The 12,081-nt window shown below is 38.1% G+C and overlaps 1 protein-coding gene across 3 annotated transcripts in view; it reads left to right on the plus strand.

Annotated features, from left to right (window-relative positions):
• Positions 1 to 10,660, plus strand: part of VWA3B (von Willebrand factor A domain containing 3B) — a 161,324-nt gene extending 150,664 nt beyond the window's left edge. For all 3 annotated transcript variants that reach the window (XM_075590547.1, XM_075590548.1, XM_075590549.1), the window contains 3 exons: positions 1,548 to 1,713; positions 3,172 to 3,406; positions 8,608 to 10,660. In XM_075590547.1, coding sequence (XP_075446662.1) covers positions 1,548 to 1,713; positions 3,172 to 3,406; positions 8,608 to 8,812 — 606 coding nt within the window. In that variant the 3' untranslated portion in view covers positions 8,813 to 10,660. The remainder of the gene's footprint in view (positions 1 to 1,547; positions 1,714 to 3,171; positions 3,407 to 8,607) is intronic.
• The last annotated feature ends 1,421 nt before the right edge of the window (positions 10,661 to 12,081 follow it).

The raw sequence follows: 12,081 nt of genomic DNA on the forward strand, positions 1-12,081 counted from the left end.
TGTTTAAAATCCCCATGTGGGAGCGGTGGAATAGGGAAATAATGGAAGTTCTGATAAATTACTGCAAGGTTTCTACAGACAGAAAATTATCTTCCCCCTCCTGCGGTCTCAAAAACTCTGCGGTATATGTATGCAACAACCAGTGTGTTGCTGTGCAAACTAGAGTTGCACTATGTGATATATTGTAGGTTAGGGTCCACACATGTGATAGGCATATATATTGTCACAATTAAATAAACTGTATGGACAACACCTATTTCACTTTGGCTATCCTGTTGGAATATATAGGCATTTAAATATCAAACATGCAATACATGGAGCATAATAGCCAGTAGCCTGCTGAAACTTAAATATCACACATGTATATTCTATAGACATAATGTAGTGAGCATACCCTGCAAATGCCTATATGGGGATATACTAGGCAGTGCAAAGTGCCACAATGTAACCAGCTCGTCTTTATCCAGAAAAGTAACTGCTGTGTAACCACTGGTGCGAACCTGCTGTTATGTAGCAGTGAGTCCTGCAACACATATGCTATGCAGGAGATACTCGTGCGTTTGCACATTCAAGAGAACAATTGTACATCACCAACAGTGGTTTGTATAAATATGGGTTGCGGCGAACCCCCTACAGCAGAGAAGGAAAAAGATTATACAAGTCGTGTGTCTTAGCATCAACCACATGAGCCGCAGGACCCGCCGCTCCTCAGTGACGTCACCGTGGTGACGTCCGACTAACCCGACATATGTTTCACGCGATGCACGCGCTTCATCAGGGGGAGGAGTCTGCTCTTCAATGCCTGACTGGGCTTTTTATTGGCAGCACTTAGCTCCTATTGGTAGGAGACTGTGGGATTGACCCTATCGTGTCAGGTCTGACATAAGTGACAGATTGTCACAGACCTATCTTTCTTGAATAGTATCCCTATTGTATATAAGGCATTTGAGTGACTGTATTTAGTGGGAGGTCACACAGAGGGATAAAGTAGGTATATAACGGATCACTAATAAAGGATGTTAAAATGTAGGAATGTATGAACTTTAAGGTAATCCGCCCCTAAGGTCAATACGGATCATGGTTGTATTACTCCTGTATACCCTGGATCCCCACTTGTTAAATATGGTGAAATTCTCCCTACAAAGAGGGGGGGGGAAGGGTGGGGGGGAAAGGTTTAACATATCTGTGGTCCTTAATATTTGTTTAATTTAATGAAGGTATGCGGAATATTGAAATCCCTCATTGAGTCCAGAGGGTGACTGGGACTGTAACAAAAATATCCAACGACTTTCTCTTTGGAGAAGTGTTTTGTCCCAATCTCCTCCTCGTGGATTACGCTGAATATGTTCAATGGCAATGAAACTCATAACATTGGGATTACCTTGGTGAAATTCAATAACATGTCTGGCTATTGGGGTATCTACCGCATTCCTGATGTTGCCAATATGTTCAATATGTTGTACAAATATTTAAACCATTACAGATTTGTTTCTTACAATTAGAATGCAGAAGGTATTCTGAATGAAATGCTTTCATTTCCATATCAGATACAATATTATGATCACGTTGAAGCTTTGGTTCCACGGGAACAGGTTTACTCAACTAGCCCTGAAAAGTTTGAGCGAGACATTGCATATATCAGGAAATGTGAAGAGAGATGGGTCGGACAACCAGTTGTTGCTAGAAATGATGAGACTGGAACATTTCATCTAGGTAAGTCCTATCTTTTTTTTTTAATGGAGAAACATATGGAATGTTTTAAATATTTCTGCTCCAGAGCTAAACAACTTTATATTTGCTTTTGTGATTTCCCCTTTGATAAAACATCGGCATTTGTATTGATTTAGCAGCCTTTTAGGGTGGTTTTAAAAAAATAATTTGATATATTTTTTACTAACATGAGTTTATTTTGTGACATTTTGATAACAATAATATTACAGGGAACTACTGCATATCATAAACATGAATTGTGACCTTATTACCTCGAAAGACCATATTTTCTGGTTCTTAAAGGGGTCCATGAAGTTGCCGAAGTTCAATCCAGAAGGGACTAGGCATTTTCCATTTTTTTTTTCATACAAAAAGGAAGCGCTCTAAAGTTCAAAATAGTGTCTAAACAAAAACGCAATTGGTGTGGTGCTGCATGAAGAAAAAAGAGCTGTTCCCAGTTCTTTTGATTGAAGATTCACTCAGGAAAAAATCAGCGCACCTCCAAGAAATAAAGACAGAAAAAAGCAAAAAATAGTGAAGTACGTTCTAATGAATCAGAAAAAAAGAAAAATGGTGAGATATGCACTTACTTCTAAGTGCCTGGTCATCAGGCACGTAAAGGTTTCTTTCCACAGCTTCACCGGAATACAGATGAGCTGGAGCCTTTCTGCTAAGTGTAAAATCAATTTTATAAAAGATGTACAGGTATACACCACAAATGGAGCAGAGGTACTGTAGTTACACCCACGAGTCCTTTCCCCAGATAGCAATCCTCGCCGCTTCTGTCGGCGTCTTGCGTCGCTTCCGGTTTGGTCTCCGGGTTCCTGCAACTCAGTCCCACGGCAACCCGACTAGTTTAGAAGGAAACTCCTTCTTCCTCAATGAATACCCTTGAGGAAGAATGAGTTTCCTTCAAAACGAGTCGGGTTGCCGTGGGACTGAGTTGCAGGAACCCGTAGACCAAACCGGTAGTGACGCAAGACGCCGACAGAAGCGGCGAGGATTGCTATCTGCGGAAGGGACTCGTGGGTGTAACTATAGTACCTCTGCTCCATTTGTGGTGTATACCTGTACATCTTTTATAAAATTGGTTTTACACTTAGCAGAAAGGCTCCAGCTCATCTGTATTCCGGTGAAGCTGTGGAAAGAAAACTTTACGTGCCTGATGACCAGGCACTTAGAAGTAGCATATCTCACCATTTTTCTTTTCTTCTGATTCATTAGAACGTACTTCACTATTTTTTGCTTTTTTCTGTCTTTATTTCTTGGAGGTGTGCTGATTTTTTCCTGAGTGAATTTACCATTTTTTGCAGAATTTATATGAATTTGCCCATTCCTTTCCATGTGAAATACTGAATTCCATCATTTCCGAGTGATAAGTAAAGTTTCTACAGTTTAAGAGGTTAGACTGTGTTCTATCTCAGACTGTCACATACTTGTAAGTATGTCTTCTTTTTGCAGCTGAAGTACAGAAGCGTGTTGGTAATGGAAAACTATTTGTCGTGTGCTGGGCAGATGGAAGAACAATCGTACAAGACATTGCTTGGATCTTTGGAAAGTTCAGCCAGGCTCATGTTCTTAAAGTTGGCGACCACATCCTGACACTAGCTCATCCATCTTCACTCACATTTCTACCCGGAGTTATAACTGGTCAAAACGGAACAACATTACAGATTAGGTTTTGCAATAGCAAAAGGTTGGTTGACTAATTTACTGTATTTTTTACTAGGACTATTATCTTTTTTTTGAACTTGACTATTTAGAACTGTATTTTTTTTAGTAAAGTTGTAGGGATGGAAGATGGAATTAATTTATTCTTTTGAGAAATATCGAACAAACCCTTAAATATTCCCAACATCGTAGCACAGTGCTACAATTCATATGTGCAGTGTCACTGTTTGTAAAATGACCTTTGTAGTGTTTTACATTTTACCCTTATTAATGAGGTGAATTTGTTATGGCAAGTGCATGTCACAACCACACTTACAACATAAAGCTTTGCATAAGGGGAAATTAACTAATCATGCATCGGTAATAACTGTTTTCTTCCATTATTATGCAAGGAATATTAAAATCAAAACATTAAATTGCATTTGTTATAGTAGTATTGTGTCAAAGATATGTAGTTCTATATTGAATAGATCTTTAACATTTTACGGCTACATTTTCTAAGCAGTTATATTCCATAAGACTTATTCTCCCGGTGCCAGAAGCCACCTTACTGCTCATCCACTTGAATGGGCCATACATTGTCTTCCAGCACTAGAATAGCACTGCTAAGTAAATATGGGCCTTGTTTCTTTATGGGTCTAAAATTATCATTTTTAATTTTACTTGCCGAAGATCACTTGGAAATGATGTAGGATTTAAAGGACTTAACTGTCCACTGCCTCAAAAGTGCAGGGTCATCATCCTCCATGGACCCAAATCAGGATTCTGTACCAAACAGAATATATTTAGATGGAGAAATGCGGACTTCTTTCAGTGACATTCCATTGATGTGTATAAGATATTTGATGATAAGAATCCGTGAGATTCAGAGAAAATCAGTTTACATGTCTGAAAGTGCAGTGACTACTAGCAGTAACGCTGAACTAATGGCAATTCTATATTGAATTTGTTTTAACTTGGTGATAAATCAGACATTTTTGAAACATTTTAAACTTTTTGGGGATCACTGAAATGTGAAACGCTTTTTGCTTCCATTTAGGCTTTCCTTGTTGTATGTGTTTGAAGTAAATTAGGGTCATACACGGTCTTTCCTTTTCACCTTCTCCAGCATGGGCCTTTGATAGGGAAGTGATATCTAATGATATCATTGTGTGGGACGTGAGATCAATGGGTAATGATGGAAGAAGCATGGAACAGCCAGGAGCAAGTAGAATGCATGTTTTCCAGTCAAAGGAGAAACTTATGTGAGAATCTCATATTTAAATTGTAAAGCCAATTGCTGGTCATTTTCAAATGAGAATAACTAATTGTCATGATAATATCATGAGATATTATGTATTTTAATCCATCTGGTGCTTCAGGGGTTAATATGGCAGCAGTTTGGGTTTAAAAATACAATATACTGGGCTTATTACAGGTCAAGACTTTTCCTGGGCCCGTGCTGGTCTTTAAAGAGGACTTAATTGGTGGGGAGGGGGGGGAGGTGCGATGGCCTATCACAGATGGCAAACTAAAAGTGACGTGTTGTTTAGAAGGTCATAAATGATACGCAGACTATTCTGTCAGCCTCAAAGAAAACTAAACGTTTGTGAATAATTACTGGTGTATTCCAGAGATTGGTGAAACACAAGGTATGGATGCGCAATGTTGTCAGTCTCCTACTTGGAGCTGTTTTTATGTAGTGCTCTGTAGTCTCCTGGCTCTATCTATGTAGACCTAATATTGGTTATTTACCAACAGTCAGTGAGTTAGCTTTCCTGCTTTATATGACGTGTCCACTTGCAGCTTGTTGCTGAGTAACTCACTGGTAATAATGCTGTGAGTACTAGCTTCACTATGTTGTGAATTATTTTTCTCTATTACCACATTACCAGCTGCACTACCATAATTATTGGATGGTAACATACCATTAACTATCAATCCTAAGTGCCCTGTGGTTCATATGTTCAAGCAGGTCTGCTGAATGCTTATTATGTAATTACTCACTGAGTGTTTACATTTATATACATTTATTTTGGTCTCATAGGTGCTTCAGAGGGGTGTATAACCTGACTATTAGCATCCTCTGTCTTCCAATCTCAACCACAATAAGTTGCTTGGGATTATTCCAACATACATTCATTGACACGGATGCTCAGTATTGTTAATTTAATTTATTTTTAATTCACATTACACGACGTTTTGGTAACATATGTTTTAAGGAAATGTATTAAAAGTTAAATTTTACACAATGTAGGAGTGCAGTATAGTGAATTCTTTTAGGAGGCACATTCATTTTGTGCTCTCCTTCGCCCCCTTTTTCTGAAACACCAGGTATGCCTTCGTTTGAGGGCTTTATTAAAAATGAGAATTGCATGTGACGTCATCTACTGTACATATTAAGAGTTACATGTGTGTACTAGTCACACAGTCGCATACAATGATATGTGAGGTCTAGTAGGTAGTAAGGGACAGATATCCATTTGTCACTCAAATTTAGGGGCACGAAGGTCATACTTAGTCAGTCCGTCATGACCGCTTGAATCTATTGATGTGACACTTGTCTAGGAATTAGAGAAGGGAAGTTATGAGTGTGTTTATATATTGAGGCAAAACTTAAACATCGTTTGGGAGAAATTGTTCTACACTATCATAAAACTGTCAATCTCGCAGCTGATTTACAACAGAGGTGAGATTATATTGTTTCAATGGGGAAAAATAGTACATAAGAGTTAGCAAGGTATTATGAAAATCAGATTACAACAGAGTTGTGTTTTGGACCAAATATGTGAAGTCTCATTTCTGTCAAGTGACCTCTCTGGAAGAAAATCTATATAGTATATTAGTATATATTAGTATATATTAGTATATATATATACCAACGATATATGGTAACGTAACATATACGAATTTCTGTTTTATGTTTTATCCTGTTATTTTAAGAAACTGTCCTGCATTTACTGTAATTGTGTGTTCTTGTAATCCCTTTTGTGTAATCTAAGCACTGTATATATATATATATATATATATATATATATATATATATATATATATATATATATATATATATATATATATATATATATATATATATATATATATTGTGACAAACGCCCCTCTTTTGTAGCGCTGACGTCTGTCTGGGTTCTTCCTGACACAGTCTTCTAGGGTTATTTATACACAAAACAGGATCATGCAAAGTATTATGCTGCTTAACTCAGGCTTCTGCCTGCTTTATTTTCATCCAAGTAAGGTACTGCAGCTTTAACAAGTGTAGATTAGAGGTACTCAGATACTTTCACCTTCAGCAGTTCACTCATTTCAGTGTTACAGTATTTCCCACACTGTTATTTTTAAGAAATAAAACCAAAATCATATAAACAAAATCCTATCCCTTTCAGGGATCTAACTATACATCAGAATCAGTCTCTCTAACAGCTGCTGGCCAACTAACCTGGTTCCCCAGCTTAAAACAATGCTCTCTTATTTAGGGTCACTAGATACAGTACAGTCTTTTAGCAACAGCAATAAACATTTGTTTTGTCTTATCTGTTCGTGGTGGGAACTCGGTCCCAAGTGTCCAGGCAAATCCTCTGGTACTGTGATACTTGGAGGGGCCGTCCACCCCGAACTGGATTCCGGGGAGCAGCGATACCCCCAGCCTCTAGGCTCTAAGGAGAGAGAGTGAAATGCAAAACCTCTCTGCTCTAAATACCTGTGCATGTGATTAGAAGAGCAGGTGAGGGAGAACTAGAGCCATTGTAATCTGTGGTCTGGATTTTCCATCCAGCTGCCTGAGTTAATGGGAAGCTGTGGAATGGATCATTTTTAACTATTCCTGCACTTTCTGACCTAAAATGGGGCAGAAAGCTACCTAACATCTTTGGACTATGTAACTATATATATATATATATATATATATATATATATATATATTTATATATATATATATATATATATATATATAATAATAAGTGATGCTTTGCTCTCCGAATTAACTGTTGCACGCTCTGGAGAGAGTATTTACTTTTTGGAAACATTTTGCTACAACAGATTTTGTGTTAAATGCATAGTTTTTCCAATATAAACAGGGGCCTGAGACACTCATATCTATCCACTGCCACCACCCCAGAAATATACAAAAATATGTAATGAATGTCTGCCTGAGACACTGGCAGATATTAATTACATATTTTTTTGCATATTTCTTGGGTGGTGGCAGTGGATAGTTATGATTGCAATTGACTAAGGGGTTAATATTAACTCATTGAAAGTACTTTGCAGAAAGAGAAAGGTGAGTTGGCGAGAGTAGCCGGTTTGTATTAACCCTGGTTGCATTTCTAAGTCACGTGCTCACTTGTGTGCTGTTCGTGACAGATGGTATATGGGGAGGTATTGTCCATTTTGAGGGACAATTAACCCTTGTCCCATATTTAGGTCACATGCTCACAGGTGTGCCATACATGGCAGTAGTGATATATAAACATTTCTCTCACAGTGTATTTGTTAGAAATTCAGTTTTAGTTTTTCAAAGCCCCAGTATACATCAAAAGATGCATGGTTCTTTCAGAAGGGTGAAAGCATCACACCTGATGCCTTGTTGAGCGAGTCTTGGTGATGAGATAATATCACTACTAACAGTAATAAGTTTAGTATATAGAATGTAGAAACAAACAAGACTACTATTTAGAAATTTGACGTTTAGTAGAGGGAGGTGGACTGCATTAGTTGAGGCAAATGGAGACTACTTTTCAAGTTTTTCTCAGGTCTGTTAATATTTTTCTAAAATCACAATCAAGATAAATCTTCCAAACCAACGTGAAAAATCAGAGTCCGGGCATGTCTAAGGAGCGAGCTTCCTAGTTAACCATTATTGACAAAAGATCGGTTGCATTCAACTTTTAGAATTGTAACCAAAAGGCTATTTATATTCTGTTTTATCCTTCACTGTTTATGGGGTCTCTTGATGTGTTGATCATAGTGCCTTCCTATAAAAAAATGATGTATTCTGAATCTCATCAGCAGAACTCAAATGACACCATGTCTAATTATTTTGAAAAGTGTGACATATGCTCAATTGAATTTTCAGATGAATTGATCAAATCAGCAGTTTTATCTTTTAGGTTCTAATTTGAGGCTGTGCTGACCATGAGTTCCTGTCACATGCCGATCGCTTAGGCTCAGTGAGTAACATCTGCCCTGATTGACATATTCTGAATAATGTTGTTTCTGGGTTGTATCTTTCAGCTGTCAGAGAGTGGAACCACATCATTGCTTTGGTCTCTCTGAGGACAAGTTTAACATGGCCGTGCATTTCTACTCCCAGCAGAAACAAAGCAGAGAAGTATATGAAGATGACGCAACCTCTGACAATGAAGATTCATTGTCAGACATCTCCTCTGTTACAATAACATCAATTGATTCAGAAAAGTTGAGTCAAATTGGTGATTAGACTTGTACGCTATGTGAATATAAAAATATTAGAGCACACAAGCATACAACATTCTGGTAATACTTCTGCTAAAGTGTTGATGAGTGATTTCTACCAGTTTCAATATTATTATTTTTGAATGGCAGTGTTTTTAGTACATTGAATGTACGTGTTCACAACAACAGCTGATTCATTATTAGATTCATATGTTACAAAAATATAGCAGAATAAAGAAAATGGTTGTCCAAGTTGCACCTCTTTTTCTTTTGTGTGGTGTGCTTCTCCCTAACTCCCAAAGCACGCATGATCAGAAAGGCTCTCTTAGCTTCCATAGCTAAATGTACAATTTTGGAACTTGTTACAAAGACCTCATGTGCATCCACAATATTTAAGTAATAATCGCCAAAGAACAGGGCATTACTGGCCAATAATGTCCTGGCTGGAAGAGTTGAAGGCCCGAGGCGAAGCCGAGGGACTTAAACCCAGCCAAAGCATTATTGGCCAGTAATGGCCTGTTCTGAGGGGATTATTACTATTATAGGCTAAATGTAGACTTTTTTCATAAATAATAGACACTTTTGTATAGTTATATAGATTTTTTTATTAAAATAAAATAGTAAATACATGAATCCACCTCTATATACACTTACACTGCAGATATCTATATCCACATACTGCCGCCCCCTCTGTGTACACACACACACACACACAACACAGCAGATCTATACACACACACACACACACACACACACACTGCTACACACACACACACACACACACACACACACACACACACACACACACACACACACACACAAACACACACACACACACACACACACAGCACCTCTACACACACAGCAACTCTACACACACAAGCACACCACACACACACACACAACACAGCACCTCTACACACAGCAACTCTACACACACAAGCACACCACACACACTGGAGCTCTTCACACACAACACAGCACCTCTACACTCACAACACAGCACCTCTACACACAACACAGAACCTCTACACACAACACCTCTACACACAACACAGCACCTCTACACAAACAAACTGCTGCTACACACACATACAACACAACAGCACAGCACACACACCCACCCATGAGTGCTGCTACACTCATAAATGCTGCTGCTGCTGACACACACCCACACACACACACACACAGAAACTACAGCCAGAAACAAAGTGCAGACAGACACTCACTTGCTTTGCAGACTCTCTCTGCCCACCCCACCAATTCAACTGAATCTGCTCAGTTCACAGAGCAAGAGGGAGGAGTCAACCCGTGGCTGATATTTCTTAACCAATCCCCTACCCTGTCTCAGAGTTGTTTCTACTTTTAGACCAATCCCCTGCCCTGTCTCAGCTGTTCTGGAAGCTGATTGGCTGGAAATAATCACATTGAAATCAACACTTTGCAAGCAGCTAAAATTCTGGGCATTACTGATTGGATAATGCCTGGAATTTTAACCAATCAGAGGCAGGAATTTCAATAATGCCTGGAATTTGACTGCTTTAGCTATAATATAATGTAACATTAAATTATATGTGTGAAATGTACCTTTTCAACTCTTACTTGTTTTCCTTTTCAACTTTTGTCAGTTTAGAAGTATGTTACTTACTTATTTAAACTCCTTGTTTTAAACTTTATTATTTTTACATTAATTCTGTTTAATGTTAATTTGTACAGAGGGGGATGGAATGGCCCAGAGGGGTCATAGGGTGTGCACCTTGCACTATACCGATTGTGAAAGGAGGGAAAACTAAATGGTATAACCTGTGTAGTGTAGGAACAAAAACTGCAATAAAGTGTGGAGGTGGTGCTGGCAGGGAAGGGGTTAATATTGAACAGAAGGATAAAGAGAAGTTCCCTATATGCCGCACAAGAAAACACCTGTACCTGTATTAAAACTTACTATTTATTAATAAACACTTAAAATATATTTATTGCAGCAGTAGTGTAAACCAAAAAATTAAAAAGTAAATTAAAAACGGAGAGGTTAGCTGTATGCCTAATTCAGACTAACAATGTAGATAGAAACCACTATTATAAGTATGAGTGTCCCACAACTATATAATTATACTAGAAGTGGTAGTGGTTCTGTAACAATTTTAATGTCCTTAGAACACTACTCCTAAATGTTAAGGGATGTACCTAAAATAATGTATAGATTCAAAATGAGTGTGGTTAAGCCTGGTAGAATGTAGATCAAATATACATACACATTTGTGCCAGGCCGTCAGGTTCAAGATTGAATGAGCCTGTGGGTCTGTTATGATAAGCTTCAGCAGCTGTCGCAAGATCACAAAGTATGTGTCTTGTACTTAGAACCATACACCAGATAAGGAGTAGTCAGAGTGTTGTGCTTCCTATTGAAGTCTCCGAAACACTCTGAAAGGAGGTTAGGCAGCAGACCTCTCCGATATAGCCAGCGAACTAGGTGGTAACGCTTAGCTTGCCCTACATATGTTTCACCCCGATGAAGCCACTACAGGTGAAACATATGTAGGGCAAGCTAAGCGTTACCACCTAGTTCGCTGGCTATATCGGAGAGGTCTGCTGCCTAACCTCCTTTCAGAGTGTTTCGGAGACTTCAATAGGAAGCACAACACTCTGACTACTCCTATCTGGTGTATGGTTCTAAGTACAAGACACATACTTTGTGATCTTGCGACAGCTGCTGAAGCTTATCATAACAGACCCACAGGCTCATTCAATCTTGAACCTGACGGCCTGGCACAAATGTGTATGTATATTTGATCTACATTCTACCAGGCTTAACCACACTCATTTTGAATCTATACATCATTTTAGGTTACATCCCTTAACATTTAGGAGTAGTGTTCTAAGGACATTAAAATTGTTACAGAACCACTACCACTTCTAGTATAATTATATAGTTGTGGGACACTCATACTTATAATAGTGGTTTCTATCTACATTGTTAGTCTGAATTAGGCATACAGCTAACCTCTCCGTTTTTAATTTACTTTTTAATTTTTTGGTTTACACTACTGCTGCAATAAATATATTTTAAGTGTTTATTAATAAATAGTAAGTTTTAATAGAGGTACAGGTGTTTTCTTGTGCGGCATATAGGGAACTTCTCTTTATCCTTCTGTTTAATGTTAATTTGTGTTTAATTTGTTTGCTTTAAACATAATCCCTAATTGAAAATACTCAGTAGTATACCTCTTTATGTTATTTACAGATATTTTGAGAAACAGTCTAATAACTATTTAATCATTTGACCGACAAACGACACTA

This window comes from Ascaphus truei, chromosome 3 (genome assembly GCF_040206685.1).
Source record: "Ascaphus truei isolate aAscTru1 chromosome 3, aAscTru1.hap1, whole genome shotgun sequence".
NCBI lineage: Eukaryota > Metazoa > Chordata > Amphibia > Anura > Ascaphidae > Ascaphus > Ascaphus truei.